Consider the following 26,204-nt stretch of genomic DNA (forward strand, 5'->3'; position numbering starts at 1 on the left):
CTGTACAGATGATCAATGAGGATGCCACCTAGAAAATGATGTGTATAGGCACTGTTGTAGATGTAACAGTCTTATTAAATAAGAAACACAGAGCCAAATGCAGAGTCAAAAGCCCAAGAGGTCAGAGCAGTAGCTAAGAGCTGAGACTTAAAACCACCTTCTTAACCTTCTTGCCGCTGCTGTCCTTCCCCTCAGAAAGAGGCCTACTTCCTGTGTGTCTGTCTTTTTATTGACTTTCTGTTCTGCCTTCTTATTGGTTGTAAACCCAACCACATGACCCCCTCGTCACTGCCAGTCTATACAGACCTCTAGGTCTCTATGGTTGGTATTGAGATTAAAGGCATGTGTCTCCATGCTGGCTGTATTCCTGAACACACAGAGATCTGCCTGTCATGTGATCAGGATTAAAGGTGTGTGCCACCACCACCCAGCTTCTGCTATGGCTTGCTATTAGCTCTGACCCCCAGGCAACTTTATTTAAACATACAAATAAAATCACACTTCAGTACAAATAAAATATCACCATAGCTCCTGTAGTCATTACCCCTATCTTAGCCAGAATTAATAAAGACTGTACACATGGTCAATGAGGATGTCACCTAGAAAATGACGTGTACAGGCACTGTTTATTATATTACCAATGCACCTGGCTACTGTTCTTGTCAATTCGTAATGAGGACATATCCAGGCCTGGCTAGTGGAAGGGAAGTTCCTACTCATCCCAACCATCATGTGACAACTTGGCTCTGAGTGACTTTGAATCTGAGCATCTCTAGAAAATATGGAAGCCTTGTTCACCTCTCAGTGTGGTCCTCTAACCAGAGAATCACTAACTGATAGGCACTAGGCAGGTTGAAAATATTGGAGGAAGATCATATATTTCTGCTAAGCTAGGGCCCTTCTATAGTTTCTCAGGTAAACAGTGAAGGTAAACAGTGAAAATAAATACATTCTCTACTGTTAGTTACATGAGTAACCAACACAAACCTCATGCTACCTGAGTTCACTCATGTTGCTCACTCTTCTGCCATTTAATAGACACCACAGAGAAATTCTGTAGTGCATCCATTTCCTTGAGGGCAAGTTGTGTGTGTGTTTGTGTGTGTGTGTGTGTGTGTGTGTGTGTGTGTGTGTGTGTGTGTAGGGAAAACATTTACTTTGTAGTTGGCCATCATGAAGTAAAGTACAGTGGCATTTAAAATAACCCAGGCTGTAGTCTTGGACTTATATGAGCTGACTTGCCTAGATAGCAGCTGTTGGGTGTCACAGTATGATGAGTTCACAATGAACGTTCTATGACATGCTGCTGACATGTACTTAGATATGTTCGCACCGCAGTGCAGAGTGCCAGTATATATTGCGACTTGCCTCCAATATACACGCTTATAGATACAGAGATATTGTTTTGGAATTAGAGTATAATGGGGAACTGCTGTAGTCGAGGTATGACATTACTAGCCATTGAATACTTCAATTAGACTGGTTAATGTTTCTCAAAATATCTTTAAATATTTATAACTTCTGTGTTGTTAGAATTATGTTTTATTATGTATTATGTATATTCTATTCTCTATGAAATACTTTGAAATACAGTCCAGAAGAGGCTAGCTCCCCAGAACTGCTCCAGGGTTGTGAATAGAAGACCTCTTTCAGAGCTATAGCTGTCTTCATGAATTGTTCAAAACCTAAATATAGAGATGTTCATATTTGTGAAGAGCTGTTAATTAAGATTGTATGTTTTCAATGATCTTATAATACTAGACATTTTAATATGTAATGTTAATCCATCAAGAATTCTGGGGTTCATTTCATTAAACAGGTATACACTGACCATGGTAAAGTAGCTAGAATATTCTAGAGAACAATGCTGGCTATTTTTAGGCATGGACATTTGATTGATTGTATACTTAGGTCAACATAGGAATCATTTAAAAATCTATACCTCTTTTCAATAGAGATTGGTAAATTTGAAATGTAGGTCTTTAGGACTATCAGTCATATGCCATTGAAGAACAGTGACCTGGGAATTTAAAATTCAGGACTTTGGATAGCAGGATATTTTACAATATCTAACCTTCCCAAGTGTTGACACTGCTTGGGTTATATTCATTAAATGACTCAGCAACAGCATAGACACATGTTCTTCATTGACTATGTGAATTCCCAGGGTGGAATAACACAACAGAGAGAGAGAGAGAGAGAGAGAGAGAGAGAGAGAGAGAGAGAGAGAGAGAGAAGAGAAGAGGAGGGGAGGGGAGGGGAGGGGAGGGAGGGAGAGAGAGGAGAGAGGGAGAGAGAGGGAGAGGGAGGGAGGGAGAGAGAGAGAGAGAGAGAGAGAGAGAGAGAGAGAGAGAGAGAGAGAGAGGAGAGAGAGAGAGAGAGAATATGCTTAAGTAGAAGAGCCAAGATGTGAACCCAGACATATTGCCCACTATCCTGAGTCTCTAAACACATGTCAGGATATCTGCAAGTCTGTAGAAGTCCTAGGTACTATCTACTTTATGACATAGCCCAGGACAGGTATTGTTACATCAGTGTCACATTTCATCCTAGTCATTATAAGGAAGTACCAGTACTTCTCATCAGTTCACAGATACTTAGGGTTGGGACACTCACCTTCACCCCTGGCCTAAAGACAATTACAAATGGGGAGATCTTTGATTGGTGTCTAATGGCAATACAAATGTGGCCCTTAGAAGTACAGAGACCTTGTGAGCTATACACCCTGAAAGAGTGACACATAAGTACCCAGAATATCTACCCAGTTTTTAGAGTATGCATCACCCTTGAAGCAACTCTCATGTAGAACTGTGTTAAAGGACTTGAATGATCAACAGGATCCAGACAATCATTCTTCCCCATCACTGCTGGTTTTAAATTGGATGCCACAAAACACATGAATACAAAGGTTCATAGAATAGTAAGAAAAGACTAGAAGGAGAAACAAGACACAATATGCTTATTATTGGTTTCCACTCTTCAGTAAATTATTGTTGTATGTCAAAGGATGAAGGATCAATACAGTTACACCATATGCCTCATACTAAATTCACTTCCCCAGTAAAATGTATATGTTATCAAGGCTAAAATTCTATGTTCTTTGTGGTGAATGCAGAATCAGAATGTATCAATTGATGGAGGTTGAAATATGTTTGTGAGATATGCTGAAGGGATTGTTAGTTCTTCTGGGCTTCAAAATGATCTCAGGAATTGATGGTGATATGTTGTTTAATTGTGAGATTTATTTTAATGGAGAGAGTGAGATGGCTCAGTAAGTATCAGTGCTTGTCACCAGACCTGATGTTTTGATTCTGTCCCCAGAATTCACCTAATGGAAGGAGAGACTTGGCCACCAAAGGTTGTCTTCTGATGTGCTCCCTCCCACACTGAATAAATGTATAAAAGCTTTTTAAAACATGCATTCAGTAGTTACATATTGAAACACAGACTCTCACATTGCTTTAGATTCCTATTCTCTAGAAAGCAGGAAAAAAAACCCTGTTTATTATTATTTTTTTAATCTTTGCCTACATTTGCCATTAGGAAAAACAGTCCAGTAGTCGCTTAACTAAGTCTAATCACATGTACTGATGCCATGCACTTTTATCCATGTCAAGTAAAGATGCTTGGGTGGGTAAATGGTACCATGAACTGACAGTTATTTTTCTGTCCCTCTAGTTACACCTGAACATCAAGTTGCAACACCATCTTCAACTGATGTACAGAAGTCCCCCAGTTCTTTGACAAAGGTAAACAGTTTCTTTATGAAAGAGTGAAAAGCTGCTTTAATGATTCTTCCCTTAGGTTTTGGTGGCTCTCACACTTGAAAAATAAAGTTGGTTAGGTTATCATGGGTGTTAAATAGTATATTTAGGAAGAAGGGGAAACAGAATTTGACCAGATTAGTGATTGCATAGAACACCCACACATGCTTATGTCAGGTATTGATTTTGAGTCAAGGGGACAGGATGTCTTTGGGAGCATGGTGTTCCGCTTTTGACAAAAGTATGTAAATTTCACTTGGAAGTTGATAGGCATATCATCCATGTAGACTTGAATGTTCACGTAAGGGTCCCCCCCTTTTATGACTTCTAGAGCCTCTGGTTTAGGTTAAATTTGATTGTTCCCCAAAGATCAATGTTGTGGAAGCTTCATATGCCCCAGTATAGGGTGTCCAGTTGCTCAGAACTCTAAGTCATGGGATGCACGTACATTATTAGAGTGCCTCATAAAAGGGCATAGTAGTAATATAGTAATCATAATAATCAGTAGAATACAGGAAACTTAGATATTTTTGTACCACTCTAGAAATCACAACAGAGATGGGGCTATTTTTTTCTCAACACAGAAACACCAACTCATCCTAAGCCTATGAGGTCTTAAATAAGGGCGATTACAATTCTGAATACCTTAAATATCCTAAAACTATGGCATGTAGGACTGGGTCTCATACAACCCAGACTTGCCTCACACTGCTGGTCTCCTGCATTTCTACCACCCAAGTGCGGGAGCTACAGGTGTAGACCAGTATGCCTGACTCAAACACATGGGCGTGCACGTTATCCTCGGGGACCACGAAACCCTCGGCCTCGACTGGGGTGCGTGCGTGCGTGCGTGCGTGCGTGCGTGCGTGCGTGTGTGTGTGTGTGTGTGTGTGTGTACGCGCGCGCGCGCGCGTGTGTAAGGGGGTCCTACCCAACTCATGGACACACCCTTCCCTAAGATCCTGGCCTCGAGAGGAGGCCGGACGGGGCCTGTTTGGGGCCCTCCTTGAAGAGAGGGGGGACATTTTCCAGTCAGAATTCACGTCCTCTTCCAACACCCCCGCCCCCGGCCAGCCCCGGGGCCACCTGGGGTCAACAAAACGGTATTTCCCCTTCCGGAAGCCCCTGCCAACACCATGTGCAGACCGGAGTCCTCAAGTTAACCTCGCCCCCGCTCAGCTGCCGCCAGGAGAGAGGAGAGGCACCACGCAGCCAGCCACGCTTCCAGCTTGTGAAAAACCGCAGGAAGCCTGGGCGCGGGTGGGCGCGGCCCTCCCGGGGCACCCGAGCTACGGTCTGCGCAAGCGCAGAGGGCAGCCATGCAGGGAGGCGCGGGAGAGTCACCGGGCCGCAGGGGTGTCTCTGCCCGGGAAAGTCAAAGGCGGAGCCCGGGGCGTTTGCTTGCGAGGCGCGCAGCCGGACGCGGGCAGCGGAGAGAAACCTGTTGTGGCGATGGGGAGACCCCAGCCCTGCCACGTCAGCCCCTGCTATGTCAGAAAACCCCGGCCTCGCACTCCTCACGCCCTGCCCGGTTCCTGGACGCTAAGGTCTTTTTTCTAAGATGCCGCCGCTGGCATCCTGGACTGTGGGCCCGGGAGAGAGAGGGACTCCCGAGGCATCAGCACAAGGCGTGGCCTTGCGAATCGGACGCCCTGGACCAGGCAGGGAATATGCAGTCTCCGGGAGACCCGTGGGAAGCTGAGGCCGCCTTTGAACTAGCGCCCTTGAAAGCAAACCCCGGCGGCGGGCGCGGGAGAACCAGGCGGCGGCGGCGGCGGCAGTTTTTGGGGAGAGCAAAAGAGCACGTGGTGTTGGCTTTTATGTGGCGGCACGATGTTATTCATTAAGCGGCACTGTTACCGAGCGAGAAAAGGTTCGAGGCACCACGAAACCCACTCTCAGAGTTTATTAGGGAAGGAGGGACAGAAGAGAATGTGCTTGGACCTATGGAAGATCTGTGGGGACAGGGGGAGGAGAAGAAGGGGACAGGAGGCTGTGACTAGCTTTCGGGTTTTTTGTTTTTTTTTTTTTTTTTGGTTTTTCGAGACAGGGTTTCTCTGTGTAGCTTTGTACCTTTCCTGGAACTCACTTGGTAGTCCAGGCTGGCCTTGAACTCACAGAGATCCGCCTGCCTCTGCCTCCCGAGTGCTGGGAATAAAGGTGTGCACCACCACCACCACCACCACCACCACCACCACCACCCGGCCCCTGTGACTAGCTTTTTATGGATTCCCCTGCCCGAGGGCATATGTAGCTATGCCACGTATGCGCATAGATTGCCTGATGCAGTGCATGGATTACATAGGCCATAAAGCCTTGGAATGACTAATCATTTTGGCAGTACATGCTCGGTCATGTAGGGGGGGGGAGTGGCCACTGACCAGGAATTCCAACCCATGGGCCACAGAGGGACTCTACAAAGGAAGCTGGTGGTATGACAACCTGAGCTCTGAGCTTCAAGCCTCCTGTCTGGAAAAACTGGGAGTTCTTGGCTCTGTGACTTTTGGCAAACTTATCCTTTCTGTGTCTACATTGCCTTCCTCAATAAAGTAGCAATAACAATATTTACTTAATTGCCTTAAAATATTAAAAGATATTAATCTGTCCTGGCACATAATAAGTGCTCAATAAAGGTTAATTCTTGTTTCAAACAAACAAACAAATCATACTAACCAGATATAGAGTTGCTCTGTCATGTCGTGATATACCTTAGCTGACCATCAGTGGAGGCTAAACACATAGGGATACCTGATGTGGCCTCTAGTCAGCAAAAGTGAAAAACAGACTAGTGTTTGTCACAAAAGAGACGTCCTGAGATATTCTGTCAGTATCATATGACATACTAATCCAGAATCTTCCACCCAAGGGCTTGGCAATCCTTGGTGTAATAATGCCCAGCAAACACGTGAGCCAAAGTGTTGTACAAACAGAACTCACCATAATCTGAGTCTCAAAGTGTTTTCTTTACTGTGTTTTGCAGATGGAACCTGGGAAAGACAGATGGGGTGGTATGTATTCCAGTCACTGAAGACATGTTTTAGATGTGAATTGTGTGAATACTGGTTGTCTTTTGTCTAGTGTACCACAGTAAGCAAAAACACATTCATCAATTGACAGTTGGGAGTTTGATTTAGAAAAAAAAGTGATACCTCAAGTAAGAAATCATAGTCATGTGTCTACAGTTGCTACGTCTAGCTGTGACCTCCTTAGTTTGGGATTTTGTGCACCAGGCTGTTTAAACTTATTTTATCTAGACAGATGTCCATGTCATTGAACCCAATTTTCAGGAAAACTGTTGTGAAAAAGATATTAAGGACCTGAGCCCCCATGCCAGCTGGCCATAAGACAACTGTGGAGGGTCTAGCACAGGCTCCATTCTTGTTCTGGGAGACTTTTTTTAAAAACTGTATTTTGTTTACTCCATCTATGTTGATTGAGTAAACAAAATACATTTTTTTAGGAGTGGGGGATGAGAACATAGGGAAATGGGAGGGTCAAGCTGGAACAGGGACAGAGTGGGAGGGCAGGGAGGAAGATACCATGATAGATGAGGACATCATGGAAACAGGAAGAGGCAGGGTGCTGGGGAGACTCTCAGGAGTCCACAAGGTTAACCCCCACCTTGTTCTGCTGGCAGTGGTCCAGAGGGTGCCTGGACCGGTCTACTCTAGTGACCAGCCTAGCAAATAACCTAGCTGTCATCATAGAGCCTCTGTCCAGTGGCTGATGGAGGCAGATACAGAGACCCACGGCCAGGCACCAGGCTGAGCTCCGGGAATCCAATTGATGAGAGAGAGGAGAGATACTGTAGGTGAGCGACATTGTGATCATGATGAGAGGACGTGCAGAGATAATGGACCACAGTAGTGGGAACACATGAACTGTGGATTGGTGGCTGTGGAGCTCCCATGGGACTGGACTAGGCCCTCTGGACATGGAAGACAGTTGTTTGGCTCAAACTGTTTGGGGGGCACCCAGGCAGTGGGATCGGGATCTGTCCCTGGTGCATGGGCAGGCTTCTGGGAATCCAGTGCCTGTGGTGTGACACCTTGCACAGCCTTGGTGCAGTGGGAAGGGGCTTGGACCTGCCTAGGCTCAGTGTGCTGGGCTCTGCTGACTCCCCATGGGAGACCTTGATTTGGGGGATGCGGGGTGGCTTGGGAAAGAGGGTTGGGGATGGGAGGAGGGAGGAGGGGGGTCTGTGGATAGCATGAGGAGTGAGTAGAAAATTTCTTAATAAAGAAAAATAAAATTAAAAAAAAATGTAACTGGAAATGAGCCAGCTGGTTTATATTAAAATTGTAAATTCCTTGAGAAAAAAATAGTATTCATGATTTACCTATAACAATGTGTTTAAAGCTCACCACAGCCATATGTAGTGGGTTGATATGTGTTTTCCTAAGCAGATGAACACACCAATGCCCAGAATAAGTTATGAGGATCTTCACACATGCAGTGCAACGACTACATTTAATACCCTGCCTGCACACATTTAGCAAGTGTGGAAGAAAACAGCCCATGTTGTGGTGTAGATCACAGATTCTTTGCTTACCACTACGTTGAGATAGGATGGATGTGTGCTAGACTTCGTGGGCTCCTTCCAGTAAAACCTGAAAAACTTTAAGGTGTTTAACAATATCAGTATGGACACAAAAAGCAACACAATTTAGGCACAGTGTCCACTAAGAACTCTAGTCTCCACCTGGATGTTGATCTGTGATGTCGGACTTTTTGGACAACATAGTGTTTTGTTTTTGTTTTTTGTTTTTTGTTTTTGAGACAGGATCTCACTGTATCCATGGCTCTCCTGGAACTAGCTACATATATACCCTTCTGACTTGGATATCACACAGTTCTGCCTGCCTGTGACTTCAGAGAACTGTTATACAAGGAGTTCACTACCACACTCAGTGAGACTATATATTTAAAAATGGGGTGCACTCTATTATGCTCCAGGAGTTTTCTTCTCAGTGGTGATTGGTCCTCATGTTTTCAGTGTGACCACTCATATATGTGTGTATACACACACACACACACACACACACACACACACACACACACACACACACATATATATTCAGCAGTGAACAGTATATGGCTCAGTAACATCATTTCAAAAGTATTTTATGCACAGTGTGTTTACATTTTCAGTACTTTGTTATATGGCAGTTTGTATTAAGAAAAGCTAGTATGCTAATATGGACTGGAGCTTGTGGCCCAGTTGCCTCAGTGCATGATTAGCATAACCACGCGCAGTTTGCTAATTAAACCCAGAGTTTGACTCCTAATTCTGCTCAAAATGTGCCCAGGATGTCTCAATCTTATTAGTCCTTGTCCTTGAGAAGTGGAAGAAAGAGAGACATAAGTTCATTCTTTGCTGTAGAAATTTCAGGCTAGACTAGAACACAGATCTGTTCTGGAAAAATTAAACGGCAATATAGAGAAGATAGGACTTGGGTGAGAAAGGCATGAACAGGTATAGTGCATTCTCGATGCTCCTGTAGTCATTACCCCTATCTTAGCCAGAATTAATAAAGGCTGTACACATGGTCAATGAGGATGTCACCTAGAAAATGACGTGTACAGGCACTGTTTATTATATTACCAATGCACCTGGCTACTGTTCTTGTCAATTCGTGATGAGGACATATCCAGGCCTGGCTAGTGGAAGGGAAGTTCCTACTCATCCCAACCATCATGTGACAACTTGGCTCTGAGTGACTTTGAATCTGAGCATCTCTAGAAAATATGGAAGCTTTGCTTACCTCTCAATGTGGTCCACTATCTAGAGAATCACTAACTGATAGGCACTAGGCAGGTTGAAAATATTGGAGGAAGATCATATATTTCTGCTAAGCTAGGGCCCTTCTATAGTTTCTCATGTAAACAGTGAAGGTAAACAGTGAAAATAAATACATTCTTTACCATTGGTTGCATGAGTAACCAACACAACCTCATGCTACCTGGATTCACTCAAATGTAGCTGACTGTTCTGACAATAACAAATACCACAGAGTAATTCGGTAGTATATGTACATTTATTTGAGGTCAAGCTGTGTGTGTGTGTGTGTGTGTGTGTGTGTGTGTGTACATGCATGTATGCATGCATGTGTGTGTATGTGGATGGATATATATATATGTATGTATGTATGTTTATTCATATGTTTTGCACTGAGAAGTTTCACAGTATATAGCACCCTAATAAACACTACTCAGAAAGGAGGGAGTTTATAAAGTTTACCATATTTATGGAACTCCAAGACAGACATGGACACTGTTTATCAGGTAAAAGCAAACTTAACACAGTCATGTTGCTCTTCTTTTAACAACACCACATTGACATGAATTTAGACTTGCCTACACCACCAATGCAGTGCATGCTGGAGTGTGCAGTGCACTCAGTGATCCTCCTGAAACACCACCGTGACTCTGATGATGGTGCCTGGAGAATGGGCATGCCATGGAGTGTACTAAAACAGACTGGTTTCCTCTATTTTCTGCCATGGAACTGACATAACTGTCTCTGCTGTTAATGCATTCCCAGAATACAATCTATTGGAAAAGAACCATCAACAGCAGCACATGGTTGCTCCTGAGAAGACTGAAATACCGAAAGTCCAGGCAGACACTTCTGGCCATGTACCATCTACTGAAAGCGAAGGTACTGTTGAAATGCATTAATCTCATTGGATGACATATGGTAGTTGTGGATCATCATTGTATGATAGGAGGGAAAGGTGATGATATTACCATAGTTTCCTGTGTAGATAATGTTGACTTGCATAGTTCCTCAGCTGAAATTCAACCACACGATTTAAGAATGTAATGTAAATTCACCTTTTGCAAACATTGAGTAACAAGAAACAGAGGAAAGGTGAACTCAATCTTGTCTCCGTCACTGTCCCTTCACCTGGTGTAGGCAGGAACAGGTGAGGCAACCTCTCTGTTACTTTCTCCCACATACCGGTGATGTAGATGAACTGAATGTAAACAAGCTCAAGATTGGCATGGTCATTGTCAAAATTGTCAAGAGTGAGCACAAAATTTGAAACAGATAACAGCATTTCTAGTCTGACCAAAGGGGAGTGGGTCTCTGGAGTAGTGTGTCACACCCTATGCTTATGGGAAAGAACAGAGGCAAGGTCATGGAAGGAGGTTTCTGTGTTCTTCCTTTTCAAAGGCATCATGGTAGCCTTGTCAGGGGTAATATTCTTGGGTTCATCTCTGTCATTTGAAGGCAGTCTTTCAACACTTAGCGCTTATCCCCATTTACCACTACCAAGTGTCCAAGCCTGTCATTGTACTTAGTAGCTCTCCATGGAATTTGTGCATAAGGTTCTTTCCCAGTTTGTGTGATAAAATACTATGACCCAAACATGCCAAAGAAGGAGTGCTTGTTTTCCCATGATACCATGAGTATGGTGTGCATATTTGCTGAGCAACCATAGATACAGGAGCCTGAGGCAGAGGTCCAGTGCAACAGAAATAGAGAAAAGGAGTGTTTCTTTATGCTCAACTCACCTTCTCCTTCTACAGTCATGGATCTCAGTCCAGGAGTAATGTACTAACAGCTGAACCATTTGCTACCTCAGTTAACCTTGTCAAGATAATGCCATAGAGGCATCACCAGAGCCCTGACCTATCAGTTGACTCCTGAGATTTGCCATCATAATGCCCACAAACAGTTTGGGGTTCCAGTCTATGATAAAGCCAGTCTCTCTGGTGAGAGACAACTTGCCCCTGTGCATTCAAATGTGTGTATAAATTTCTTACCAAGTGGTCCTGGTGATACTGAATGAGCAGATCCTGTCCCTGGGTCCCCTGGGACATTTGTAGTAGTGCTTTCTTGGTCTTCTGTTGATCATTTAGTCCATCTTCAAAGGACAACCAAAGATTAGACAGCTAAATAGCTAGCAGGCTTCTGTTGTACGGCCTCATTGCAACACTGGCAATGTCCTGACAAGTAAAGACCTCATATATGTCTTTAGCTTTTACCAGTCTATGTTCCTTGACTTTAAGTGCCATGCTAGGTGATTTCAGTCAAGGGAGATTTCAGGCTGATATCTATCATGGAACCTTTGACTTAATGGATGAGAAAGGGTCTGCCCTTTGGTTGATCTTTGGTGCTTTTAGAGACATCCTTGCTTCAGCCTCCAATATGCAGAGACTGTGTTTGTGAGTTTTCCTAAAATATTGCCCATGTTCCTCATAATACAGGTTATACACCCGAGGGGGTCAGCTCTCCAGACACCTGCAGGAGGTGCCTGTCCCCTGTGCTGTCACTACTCGAGTCTCTCACTCTTGGCATGTCTGACCTGTCTCTTCTTTCCTGGGGACATGAGTTTATGCTCTAAGGAGTCTCTCTTCTATACGTGGCTTTACTATTTCTACTTCAGTAGGCTCACAGCCCAGGCCCATCAGAACTATGTCTGCGTCCCTTGGATTCTCTCAGTCTGCAGTTTTTTTTTTTAACTTCCTATTGTGCACTATATCTGTAGGTTCAATGCATACTGTCCTCTTCTGACCTGTGTGTGACAGAGAGACAAGATTCTCCTCTAGCCCCCCCGACTTTCATCTCCGTTCTTGTTACCTCTTGCCACCCTCTCCCTCGCTCCAGCCACTTCCCTTTCATTATTGCCATGTTTCTTGGTCTGGAAAACCTTGGAGGCCTATGTGGTCCATTTTTCCAGTTACTTTATTGGTTATTTTGTGTACTGGAACACGTTGTCCAGGCAATGTGGACTAATTCCCACACATGTTCTCATCTTGTCCTGGGTGTTCCAGGTCTTTCTGTAATCATTTATTGTCTCACAAAGCTCATGAGATTGAAAAGATCAGTGGAGAGAACAGAAAAGAACCTTTTTCAGAAAAATATGTCTGGAAAGTCAGTTGACTCTCTAGAAAGGGTGTGGATCAGACCTTTATTACATGTATATAGATAAAAGTCTCCTGATGGCCAGCTGAGGTTGATGAGAGTAGCAGCTATCCTGTGTTCAAATCATCTCAGAGACTGATTGAACTCTGTGATTTTTATCATAAGGTTAGTTTTCTGTGGTTCTTGAGTGTGTAGCAGTAAAAGCACATGTGGTAAAGACTGAGATCAATAATTTGAGCCTGGAACCTTCATGGTTGACTGAGAGAACCAGGTGCAGAAGGGTCACTTCTGCTGGATGCACTGCCAGCTGTTGAGCATCCCAAATATAATAAATGTAAAAAGAAATTTTTTGAAAGATTTATTTAATCCTTACATGATACAACTATTCTTTCACACTGCTTAAGATTCAGATTTCCTAGAAAGGAAAATATATCTGTTCCTCATTTCTCTCCAGACCTGTACGGGGCCTTAATTTGTCTTCCGGGAAGACAGTCCAGCGACAACCCAACCATATTTTCCATTAGATTTAGTTGCCATGGAAGAATCCTCTTGTACACTGTAAAGATTTGTCACTTGAATTGATTTAATAAAAGGCTAATTGGCCAGTAGCCAGGCAGGGTGACCAAACTGAGAATGCAGGGAAGAGGAAGGGCAGAGTCAGGAGTCCCCAGCGAGACCCAGAGGAAGCAAGATGAGAATACTGTAGGGATAAAAGGTACCACACCACGTGGCTAACTATAGATAAGATATGGGTTAATATAAGTGAAAGATCAAGTTATTAATAAGCCTAAGCTACCGGCCAAGCATTTGTAAATACTATAAAGCCTCGGACGCAATTATTTCAAAAACAACTGCTGAATGTTTAGGTGTTGCTGAGGGGACAGAAAAGTCTGATGATATTTAGACCCATGTACTAAATCCATGCAGTTTTATCCACATCAAGCAAAGATGCCCTGTAATAATACTAAGTCCTGTGAGCTGAGAGTCGCTTCCTTTCCCCTAGTGTCCCCTGAACCTACCACCAGTGCGGCCTCACCCCACTACGAGCAACACCGACCAGTGAAGACTGTGAGGGTAAGAGGGCCTTTCCTTTCTCTGAGGTAGAAAGGTTACTTCGGTGGTCCCCTTGTGCTTCAGTGGGTATCACATTTCATTCATTAAACTGATCTGAGTCATCACGGATATTAGAGAGCTTATTTAGGAAGAGGAGGGAATGGAACTGTACCAACTTGGTCCTGATCAAGACAGCATACATCACAATGTGGCACAACTTTGTGTCCTGCTGTATGAGTGATCCCACCAAGGTGGGGGCCTCTAGTTTACACCAGTCCTCATGGTTGAAAGATCCTCTGAACATCCTCAAGCTGGACACACTAAGCTTCCAACCATATACTCAAGTTATTTGTAAACCATAGTCTAGAAACAAAATATACCTTAGTGAAACATAAAAGTTTTTATAGATGGTATGTGATGTAAGTTTTGCAACCCTCTATAGGCCAGATAGGTTTACCTGATCTGCCATTGAATAAGAAAAAGTATGCCCAGTACTAGTTTGTATCACAAAGGACAGAGTCCCAGATCTCTGTGACATCATCGAATAATGTACCCATTAATATAGTCTCTTTGTTACTACTCTTCTCTGTCCTGATTTCAGTCACACGATGTTAGTGGGCAAAACAGCTTTGTAGACATTGCTCAGCATGATCATGACATTAAATATTTTCTTTCCTATTGATTGCAGGCGAAGACCAAAAAACATAGATGTGGTATGTATTGTGGGATCATTTTCCTAAGACACACCTGAGGTAGGAATTGTGAAAACACTGGTTGTATTTTGTGTGATACACCACTGTGATGTAACATATTAATGATTTGAGAATTGTTGTGTTAAATTTTTTTTCTTAGTTTCTTTTAAAGGCAAGGGCCACAGCAAGTAAGTAATCATGGATATTTCTATGGTTCTTGTGTTCAATAGTAATCCTTTGTTATTTGAGGGTATTGTACTTCGATTCTTGTTTAAATCTGTTTTCCCCCCAAAAGTAGGATGCCTTTTTCACAACCCAATTTCCAGTTACAGATGTGTACATTGAAAATCAGAATACAAGGTAACTACAAAAATGTATTCAAACCTCATCTCAGATATGCAGGGTCAGTTACATGCTTGTGTTCCTTCATAAATGAGTTAACTAGAACTCAAGAGGTAGTGATGAGGCTCCTTAGCTGTGCATCTTAAGAGCCACTTCTTACCTCATCAAGGGCACAGTAATCCCCGTGGAGAGCTCTGTCCTCTTACATCTGTCTGCAGTAAGGCAGATCGATCGGGATCCCAAACACTGCAGTGACGGCTGTGGTGGTTGGAAGTCCTAGGAAATGTCACTCAGCATGCAACAGACAGTCACTGCTTTGAATGGTAGAGGAGCACAGTGCTCCTTTTAAGATGACAGAGTCTCACAATTAAATAAAATATACAGAGGAGTAGGATGGATATTTCTAAAATGGGTTTCTCTGGGATCTGGAGAATAGCATGAACAGAGTAGACAACAGAAGCATAGGCCCAAAGAGGAACACAGTTTAAGTACATGTGCACTGAGAACTGCAGTCACCACCTGGAGGTTGATGTGTTCTACCTCATTCTCTGAGAATATATTGCTTTTGGGGGCGGGTTTCAGGGACTCACAGTTTGTCCTTATCTATACTGGAACTACCTACTTATGTACCATACTGGCCTAGAAATCACAGAGCTTCACCTCCTCTGCCTACAGAGAACTGTTATGAAAGCAGTGCACTCCATATCCAGTGGGAATACATCTTTAAAGGTTGGGTACACTCTGCTCCATGTGTTTTTCCTCTCAGGGTTGGTCAGTGCCTGTGATTTGAAGGTGAGCACTCATTAGGTACATGTATTCAGCAAGGAAACACACACACTGTCACACTGCCATGAATTTAGGACTTGCCTACACCACCAATGCGGTGCATGCTGGAGTGTGCAGTGCACTCAGTGATGCTCCTGAAACACCACTGTGACTCTGATGATGGTGCCTGGAGAATGGGCATGCCATGGAGTGTACTAAAACAGACTGGTTTCCTCTATTTTCTGCCATGAAACTGACATAACTGTCTCTACTGTTAATGCATGCCAGTTTCCAGAATTAAAAGAAGACTCTTTGGGAAAGGGAAGATTTCCCCCAAGGATGCTGAAGTACCGGAAGTCCAGGCAGACACTTCCGGCCATGTACCATCTACTGAAAGAGAAGGTACTGTTGAAATGCACTAATCTCATTGGGTGACATATGGTAGTTGTGGATCATCATTGTATGATAGGAGGGAAAGGTGATGATATTACCATAGTTTCCTGTGTAGATAATGTTGACTTGCATAGTTCCTCAGCTGAAATTCAACCACACGATTTAAGAATGTAATGTAAATTCACCTTTTGCAAACATTGAGTAACAAGAAACAGAGGAAAGGTGAACTCAATCTTGTCTCTGTCACTGTCCCTTCACCTGGTGTAGGCAGGAACAGGTGAGGCAACCTCTCTGTTACTTTCTCCCACATACCGGTGATGTAGATGAACTGAATGTAAACAAGCTCAAGATTGGCATGGTCATTGTCAAAATTGTCAAGAGTGAGCACAAAATTTGAAACAGATAACAGCATTTCTAGTCTGACCAAAGGGGAGTGGGTCTCTGGAGTAGTGTGTCACACCCTATGCTTATGGGAAAGAACAGAGGCAAGGTCATGGAAGGAGGTTTCTGTGTTCTTCCTTTTCAAAGGCATCATGGTAGCCTTGTCAGGGGTAATATTCTTGGGTTCATCTCTGTCATTTGAAGGCAGTCTTTCAACACTTAGCGCTTATCCCCATTTACCACTACCAAGTGTCCAAGCCTGTCATTGTACTTAGTAGCTCTCCATGGAATTTGTGCATAAGGTTCTTTCCCAGTTTGTGTGATAAAATACTATGACCCAAACATGCCAAAGAAGGAGTGCTTGTTTTCCCATGATACCATGAGTATGGTGTGCATATTTGCTGAGCAACCATAGATACAGGAGCCTGAGGCAGAGGTCCAGTGCAACAGAAATAGAGAAAAGGAGTGTTTCTTTATGCTCAACTCACCTTCTCCTTCTACAGTCATGGATCTCAGTCCAGGAGTAATGTACTAACAGCTGAACCATTTGCTACCTCAGTTAACCTTGTCAAGATAATGCCATAGAGGCATCACCAGAGCCCTGACCTATCAGTTGACTCCTGAGATTTGCCATCATAATGCCCACAAACAGTTTGGGGTTCCAGTCTATGATAAAGCCAGTCTCTCTGGTGAGAGACAACTTGCCCCTGTGCATTCAAATGTGTGTATAAATTTCTTACCAAGTGGTCCTGGTGATACTGAATGAGCAGATCCTGTCCCTGGGTCCCCTGGGACATTTGTAGTAGTGCTTTCTTGGTCTTCTGTTGATCATTTAGTCCATCTTCAAAGGACAACCAAAGATTAGACAGCTAAATAGCTAGCAGGCTTCTGTTGTACGGCCTCATTGCAACACTGGCAATGTCCTGACAAGTAAAGACCTCATATATGTCTTTAGCTTTTACCAGTCTATGTTCCTTGACTTTAAGTGCCATGCTAGGTGATTTCAGTCAAGGGAGATTTCAGGCTGATATCTATCATGGAACCTTTGACTTAATGGATGAGAAAGGGTCTGCCCTTTGGTTGATCTTTGGTGCTTTTAGAGACATCCTTGCTTCAGCCTCCAATATGCAGAGACTGTGTTTGTGAGTTTTCCTAAAATATTGCCCATGTTCCTCATAATACAGGTTATACACCCGAGGGGGTCAGCTCTCCAGACACCTGCAGGAGGTGCCTGTCCCCTGTGCTGTCACTACTCGAGTCTCTCACTCTTGGCATGTCTGACCTGTCTCTTCTTTCCTGGGGACATGAGTTTATGCTCTAAGGAGTCTCTCTTCTATACGTGGCTTTACTATTTCTACTTCAGTAGGCTCACAGCCCAGGCCCATCAGAACTATGTCTGCGTCCCTTGGATTCTCTCAGTCTGCAGTTTTTTTTTTTAACTTCCTATTGTGCACTATATCTGTAGGTTCAATGCATACTGTCCTCTTCTGACCTGTGTGTGACAGAGAGACAAGATTCTCCTCTAGCCCCCCCGACTTTCATCTCCGTTCTTGTTACCTCTTGCCACCCTCTCCCTCGCTCCAGCCACTTCCCTTTCATTATTGCCATGTTTCTTGGTCTGGAAAACCTTGGAGGCCTATGTGGTCCATTTTTCCAGTTACTTTATTGGTTATTTTGTGTACTGGAACACGTTGTCCAGGCAATGTGGACTAATTCCCACACATGTTCTCATCTTGTCCTGGGTGTTCCAGGTCTTTCTGTAATCATTTATTGTCTCACAAAGCTCATGAGATTGAAAAGATCAGTGGAGAGAACAGAAAAGAACCTTTTTCAGAAAAATATGTCTGGAAAGTCAGTTGACTCTCTAGAAAGGGTGTGGATCAGACCTTTATTACATGTATATAGATAAAAGTCTCCTGATGGCCAGCTGAGGTTGATGAGAGTAGCAGCTATCCTGTGTTCAAATCATCTCAGAGACTGATTGAACTCTGTGATTTTTATCATAAGGTTAGTTTTCTGTGGTTCTTGAGTGTGTAGCAGTAAAAGCACATGTGGTAAAGACTGAGATCAATAATTTGAGCCTGGAACCTTCATGGTTGACTGAGAGAACCAGGTGCAGAAGGGTCACTTCTGCTGGATGCACTGCCAGCTGTTGAGCATCCCAAATATAATAAATGTAAAAAGAAATTTTTTGAAAGATTTATTTAATCCTTACATGATACAACTATTCTTTCACACTGCTTAAGATTCAGATTTCCTAGAAAGGAAAATATATCTGTTCCTCATTTCTCTCCAGACCTGTACGGGGCCTTAATTTGTCTTCCGGGAAGACAGTCCAGCGACAACCCAACCATATTTTCCATTAGATTTAGTTGCCATGGAAGAATCCTCTTGTACACTGTAAAGATTTGTCACTTGAATTGATTTAATAAAAGGCTAATTGGCCAGTAGCCAGGCAGGGCGACCAAACTGAGAATGCAGGGAAGAGGAAGGGCAGAGTCAGGAGTCCCCAGCGAGACCCAGAGGAAGCAAGATGAGAATACTGTAGGGATAAAAGGTACCACACCACGTGGCTAACTATAGATAAGATATGGGTTAATATAAGTGAAAGATCAAGTTATTAATAAGCCTAAGCTACCGGCCAAGCATTTGTAAATACTATAAAGCCTCGGACGCAATTATTTCAAAAACAACTGCTGAATGTTTAGGTGTTGCTGAGGGGACAGAAAAGTCTGATGATATTTAGACCCATGTACTAAATCCATGCAGTTTTATCCACATCAAGCAAAGATGCCCTGTAATAATACTAAGTCCTGTGAGCTGAGAGTCGCTTCCTTTCCCCTAGTGTCCCCTGAACCTACCACCAGTGCGGCCTCACCCCACTACGAGCAACACCGACCAGTGAAGACTGTGAGGGTAAGAGGGCCTTTCCTTTCTCTGAGGTAGAAAGGTTACTTCGGTGGTCCCCTTGTGCTTCAGTGGGTATCACATTTCATTCATTAAACTGATCTGAGTCATCACGGATATTAGAGAGCTTATTTAGGAAGAGGAGGGAATGGAACTGTACCAACTTGGTCCTGATCAAGACAGCATACATCACAATGTGGCACAACTTTGTGTCCTGCTGTATGAGTGATCCCACCAAGGTGGGGGCCTCTAGTTTACACCAGTCCTCATGGTTGAAAGATCCTCTGAACATCCTCAAGCTGGACACACTAAGCTTCCAACCATATACTCAAGTTATTTGTAAACCATAGTCTAGAAACAAAATATACCTTAGTGAAACATAAAAGTTTTTATAGATGGTATGTGATGTAAGTTTTGCAACCCTCTATAGGCCAGATAGGTTTACCTGATCTGCCATTGAATAAGAAAAAGTATGCCCAGTACTAGTTTGTATCACAAAGGACAGAGTCCCAGATCTCTGTGACATCATCGAATAATGTACCCATTAATATAGTCTCTTTGTTACTACTCTTCTCTGTCCTGATTTCAGTCACACGATGTTAGTGGGCAAAACAGCTTTGTAGACATTGCTCAGCATGATCATGACATTAAATATTTTCTTTCCTATTGATTGCAGGCGAAGACCAAAAAACATAGATGTGGTATGTATTGTGGGATCATTTTCCTAAGACACACCTGAGGTAGGAATTGTGAAAACACTGGTTGTATTTTGTGTGATACACCACTGTGATGTAACATATTAATGATTTGAGAATTGTTGTGTTAAATTTTTTTTCTTAGTTTCTTTTAAAGGCAAGGGCCACAGCAAGTAAGTAATCATGGATATTTCTATGGTTCTTGTGTTCAATAGTAATCCTTTGTTATTTGAGGGTATTGTACTTCGATTCTTGTTTAAATCTGTTTTCCCCCCAAAAGTAGGATGCCTTTTTCACAACCCAATTTCCAGTTACAGATGTGTACATTGAAAATCAGAATACAAGGTAACTACAAAAATGTATTCAAACCTCATCTCAGATATGCAGGGTCAGTTACATGCTTGTGTTCCTTCATAAATGAGTTAACTAGAACTCAAGAGGTAGTGATGAGGCTCCTTAGCTGTGCATCTTAAGAGCCACTTCTTACCTCATCAAGGGCACAGTAATCCCCGTGGAGAGCTCTGTCCTCTTACATCTGTCTGCAGTAAGGCAGATCGATCGGGATCCCAAACACTGCAGTGACGGCTGTGGTGGTTGGAAGTCCTAGGAAATGTCACTCCGCATGCAACAGTCACTGCTTTGAATGGTAGAGGAGCACAGTGCTCCTTTTAAGATGACAGAGTCTCACAATTAAATAAAATATACAGAGGAGTAGGATGGATATTTCTAAAATGGGTTTCTCTGGGATCTGGAGAATAGCATGAACAGAGTAGACAACAGAAGCATAGGCCCAAAGAGGAACACAATTTAAGTACATGTGCACTGAGAACTGCAGTCACCACCTGGAGGTTGATGTGTTCTACCTCATTCTCTGAGAATATATTGCTTTTGGGGGCGGGTTTCAGGGACTCACAGTTTGTCCTTATCTATACTGGAACTACCTACTTATGTACCATACTGGCCTAGAAATCACAGAGCTTCACCTCCTCTGCCTACAGAGAACTGTTATGAAAGCAGTGCACTCCATATCCAGTGGGAATACATCTTTAAAGGTTGGGTACACTCTGCTCCATGTGTTTTTCCTCTCAGGGTTGGTCAGTGCCTGTGATTTGAAGGTGAGCACTCATTAGGTACATGTATTCAGCAAGGAAACACACACACTGTCACACTGCCATGAATTTAGGACTTGCCTACACCACCAATGCGGTGCATGCTGGAGTGTGCAGTGCACTCAGTGATGCTCCTGAAACACCACTGTGACTCTGATGATGGTGCCTGGAGAATGGGCATGCCATGGAGTGTACTAAAACAGACTGGTTTCCTCTATTTTCTGCCATGAAACTGACATAACTGTCTCTACTGTTAATGCATGCCAGTTTCCAGAATTAAAAGAAGACTCTTTGGGAAAGGGAAGATTTCCCCCAAGGATGCTGAAGTACCGGAAGTCCAGGCAGACACTTCCGGCCATGTACCATCTACTGAAAGAGAAGGTACTGTTGAAATGCACTAATCTCATTGGGTGACATATGGTAGTTGTGGATCATCATTGTATGATAGGAGGGAAAGGTGATGATATTACCATAGTTTCCTGTGTAGATAATGTTGACTTGCATAGTTCCTCAGCTGAAATTCAACCACACGATTTAAGAATGTAATGTAAATTCACCTTTTGCAAACATTGAGTAACAAGAAACAGAGGAAAGGTGAACTCAATCTTGTCTCTGTCACTGTCCCTTCACCTGGTGTAGGCAGGAACAGGTGAGGCAACCTCTCTGTTACTTTCTCCCACATACCGGTGATGTAGATGAACTGAATGTAAACAAGCTCAAGATTGGCATGGTCATTGTCAAAATTGTCAAGAGTGAGCACAAAATTTGAAACAGATAACAGCATTTCTAGTCTGACCAAAGGGGAGTGGGTCTCTGGAGTAGTGTGTCACACCCTATGCTTATGGGAAAGAACAGAGGCAAGGTCATGGAAGGAGGTTTCTGTGTTCTTCCTTTTCAAAGGCATCATGGTAGCCTTGTCAGGGGTAATATTCTTGGGTTCATCTCTGTCATTTGAAGGCAGTCTTTCAACACTTAGCGCTTATCCCCATTTACCACTACCAAGTGTCCAAGCCTGTCATTGTACTTAGTAGCTCTCCATGGAATTTGTGCATAAGGTTCTTTCCCAGTTTGTGTGATAAAATACTATGACCCAAACATGCCAAAGAAGGAGTGCTTGTTTTCCCATGATACCATGAGTATGGTGTGCATATTTGCTGAGCAACCATAGATACAGGAGCCTGAGGCAGAGGTCCAGTGCAACAGAAATAGAGAAAAGGAGTGTTTCTTTATGCTCAGCTCACCTTCTCCTTCTACAGTCATGGATCTCAGTCCAGGAGTAATGTACTAACAGCTGAACCATTTGCTACCTCAGTTAACCTTGTCAAGATAATGCCATAGAGGCATCACCAGAGCCCTGACCTATCAGTTGACTCCTGAGATTTGCCATCACCATGCCCATAAACAGTGGTGATCAGTTTGGGGTTTCAATCTATGATAAAGCCAGTCTCTGGTGAGGGACAACCTACTCCTGGGCATTCAAATATACATTTGAAGTACTTACAAAATGGTCCTGGTGGTAAGGAATGAGCAGATCCTTTTCCCGGCTCCCTGGAGACATTGGTAGTAGTGCCTACTAGGTCCTCTGTGGACCATTTAGTCCCTTCTTGTAGGACATTGCAGACTGCTAAGTAGTTAGCAGGCTTCTCTAGCAACACTAGCCTCATTCTTACCTTAGGGATGTCCTGGTAAATAGAAGCCTCATGTGTGTCATGAGCGGTCTATGTTCCTTAACTTTAACTGGCATTCTGTGTAATTTGAGTCAAGGAGGGTTATAGGGTGATATCCTTCTTTGATCCTTTAAATTAATGGATGACATAGGGAGAAAGGATCTGCCCTCTGGATGATCCTGGGTGCTCTTAGAGGCATCCTTGCCTCAGCCTCCAATATGCAGAGACTGAGTTTGTGAGCTTCCCTAAAATACTGCCCATGTTTCTCAGAATAAATTGTATGGACAGGAGAGGATCAGTTCTCTATGCACCATAATGTGTGTCTGTTTCTTATGCTGTCAGTACTTGAGTCTCCCACTTTGGCGTGGTCTGACCTGTCTCTTCTTTCCTGGGGACATGAGATTATGCTCTAAGGAGTCTCTCTTCTCTAAGTGGCTTCCCTGTCACTTCTTCTGTAGACTCACAGCCCAGGCTAATCAGAACTATGTCTGCTCCTCTAGGATTCTCTCATTCTGCAGATTTTTTTTTTGCTCTCTATCATAGACTATAACTGTGGATTCAGTGTGTAGTGCCTGCTTCTGAGCTGTGTGTGACAGAGAAACAGGATTCCTCTTCTAGTCGCTCCCTTTCTGTCTCTCTTCTTATGATCTCCTGCCCCTCTCCTTCCCCAGCCACTTCTCTTTCATAATTGCCACAGAAGCTTATGTGGTTCCTTCTTTGTGTTACCTTATTGTGGGTTCTCCGTACTGCAACACATTGTCCATGCAATGGGTCCTAAATCCCAGACATGTCCTTATTCTCAGTCCCGGGTGTTCTAGGTCTTTCTGTAATCACTAAATGTCAGTTTCTCACAAAGCTCATGAGACTGAAAAGATCACTGGTAGAGAGCAGAAAAGACCCTTTTCAGAAAAACATGCCTGGAAAGGCAGTTGAGTCCCTAATAAAAGTGTGGATCAGACCTGTACTACAGGTACATAGGTAAAAACCTCACCTGAAGCTGAAGAGAGTAGCCATTGCCCTACCCTGAAAGTCATCTCAGGGACTGATTGTACTCTGTGGTTTTTATCATAAGATTTGTTATAGGGGACCAGTGAGTTCTTAGCAGTAAAGGCACTTGTTGTAAAGACTGAGATCAATACTTTGAGCCTGGAACCTACATGGTTGACTGAGAGAACCAGGTGCAGAAGGGTCACTTCTGCTGGATGCACTGCCAGCTGTTGAGCCTCTCAAACAGAATACGTATAAAAAGAAATTTTTGAATGATTCATTTCATCATTAAACCACATAATAGATGCTTTTACACTGATTGAGATTACCATTCCCTACAAACAAAAAAAATCTGCTCCTCATTTCTCTCCAGAGCTACTCTCTGCCTTTATTTCTCTTCCTTGAAGACAGTCCTGCAACAACCCAACCATATTGTTCATTAGGTTTAATAAGATGTTCCAAGTCCAGTTGCTTTTACTCACATCAAGCAAAGATGCCCTGTAATAATACTAAGTCCCGTGAGCTGAGAGTCGCTTCCTTTCCCCTAGTGTCCCCTGAACCTACCACCAGTGCGGCCTCACCCCACTACAAGCAACACCGACCAGTGACGACTGTGAGGGTAAGAGGGACTTTCATTTCTCTGAGGTAGAAAGGTTACCTCGGTGGTCCCCTTGTGCTTCAGTGGGTATCACATTTCATTCATTAAACTGATCTGAGTCATCACGGATATTAGAGAGCTTATTTAGGAAGAGGAGGGAATGGAACTGTACCAACTTGGTCCTGATCAAGACAGCATACATCACAATGTGGCACAACTTTGTGTCCTGCTGTATGAGTGATCCCACCAAGGTGGGGGCCTCTAGTTTACACCAGTCCTCATGGTTGAAAGATCCTCTGAACATCCTCAAGCTGGACACACTAAGCTTCCAACCATATACTCAAGTTATTTGTAAACCATAGTCTAGAAACAAAAAATACCTTAGTGAAACATAAAAGTTTTTATAGATGGTATGTGATGTAAGTTTTGCAACCCTCTATAGGCCAGATAGGTTTACCTGATCTGCCACTGAATAAGAAAAAGTATGCCCAGTACTAGTTTGTATCACAAAGGACAGAGTCCCAGATCTCTGTGACATCATCGAATAATGTACCCATTAATATAGTCTCTTTGTTACTACTCTTCTCTGTCCTGATTTCAGTCACACAATGTTAGTGGGCAAAACAGCTTTGTAGACATTGCTCAGCATGATCATGACATTAAATATTTTCTTTCCTATTGATTGCAGGTGATGACTATAAAACATAAATGTGGTATGTATTGTGGGATCATTTTCCTAAGACACACCTGAGGTAGGAATTGTGAAAACACTGGTTGTATTTTGTGTGATACACCACTGTGATGTAACATATTAATGATTTGAGAATTGTTGTGTTAAATTTTTTTTCTTAGTTTCTTTTAAAGGCAAGGGCCACAGCAAGTAAGTAATCATGGATATTTCTATGGTTCTTGTGTTCAATAGTAATCCTTTGTTATTTGAGGGTATTGTACTTCGATTCTTGTTTAAATCTGTTTTCCCCCCAAAAGTAGGATGCCTTTTTCACAACCCAATTTCCAGTTACAGATGTGTACATTGAAAATCAGAATACAAGGTAACTACAAAAATGTATTCAAACCTCATCTCAGATATGCAGGGTCAGTTACATGCTTGTGTTCCTTCATAAATGAGTTAACTAGAACTCAAGAGGTAGTGATGAGGCTCCTTAGCTGTGCATCTTAAGAGCCACTTCTTACCTCATCAAGGGCACAGTAATCCCTGTGGAGAGCTCTGTCTTCTTACATCTGCCTGCAGTAAGGCAGATCTACCGGGATCCCAAACACTGCAGTGACGGCTGTGGTGGTTGGAAGTCCTAGGAAGTGTCACTCGGCATGCAGCAGACAGTCACTGCTTTGAATGGTAGAGGAGCACAGTGCTCCTTTTAAGATGACAAAGCCCACAATTAAAGTACAGGGGAGAGTGGGATGAATAGTTCAAAGTCGATTTATCTTAGATCTGATGTATTCCTGTAAGTTTTGGAGAAAAGCATTAACAGATTAGACAATATTGGCATGGGCACAAAGAGCCACAAAATTTAAGGACAGTGTGCACTAAGATTTCCAGTCATCATTCATTTAATGATCTGTGCTGCATCATCAATCCAGCAATTCATTTAAATTTTATTTTTTTAATTATTATAATTTTATTAATTTTGATATATTTATGCACCGTATTTCATCTTATTCATCCCTTATAACTCTTACTGTTCATAGATCCTCTCCCTTTTTACATTTTTCCAAATTTTATCCTTAAAAAATAACTTGCTAGTCCATTTTATGTTAAACATATATGCAAACATGTAGGGGCATCCACTGAACCTGGGATAATGCTACAGGGACAACACCTTTAATTAATCTCTCCCTCCCTCACACAGAAGCCATAAATTACCAATAGCTTCTTAGTTAGGGGTGAGAAAGGTTTTTGAACCTCTCTTCCCTACAAACCACACTGTTGACCTCTTTGATCTTATATGGGTCCT

At 43.0% G+C, this 26,204-nt stretch overlaps 1 protein-coding gene across 1 annotated transcript in view; it reads left to right on the forward strand.

Moving 5' to 3' along the window:
• Positions 1-1,305: 1,305 nt before the first annotated feature.
• Positions 1,306-26,204, forward strand: part of LOC143268192 (uncharacterized) — a 104,002-nt gene continuing 79,103 nt past the window's right edge. The window contains exons 1-12 of the mRNA XM_076549335.1: positions 1,306-1,443; positions 3,679-3,749; positions 6,745-6,772; positions 10,309-10,425; positions 13,643-13,713; positions 14,381-14,405; positions 15,780-15,893; positions 19,111-19,181; positions 19,849-19,873; positions 21,244-21,357; positions 24,179-24,249; positions 24,917-24,941. Coding sequence (XP_076405450.1) covers positions 1,422-1,443; positions 3,679-3,749; positions 6,745-6,772; positions 10,309-10,425; positions 13,643-13,713; positions 14,381-14,405; positions 15,780-15,893; positions 19,111-19,181; positions 19,849-19,873; positions 21,244-21,357; positions 24,179-24,249; positions 24,917-24,941 — 754 coding nt within the window. The 5' untranslated portion in view covers positions 1,306-1,421. The remainder of the gene's footprint in view (positions 1,444-3,678; positions 3,750-6,744; positions 6,773-10,308; positions 10,426-13,642; positions 13,714-14,380; positions 14,406-15,779; positions 15,894-19,110; positions 19,182-19,848; positions 19,874-21,243; positions 21,358-24,178; positions 24,250-24,916; positions 24,942-26,204) is intronic.

Source organism: Peromyscus maniculatus, chromosome 12 (genome assembly GCF_049852395.1).
Source record: "Peromyscus maniculatus bairdii isolate BWxNUB_F1_BW_parent chromosome 12, HU_Pman_BW_mat_3.1, whole genome shotgun sequence".
NCBI classification, from domain to species: domain Eukaryota; kingdom Metazoa; phylum Chordata; class Mammalia; order Rodentia; family Cricetidae; genus Peromyscus; species Peromyscus maniculatus.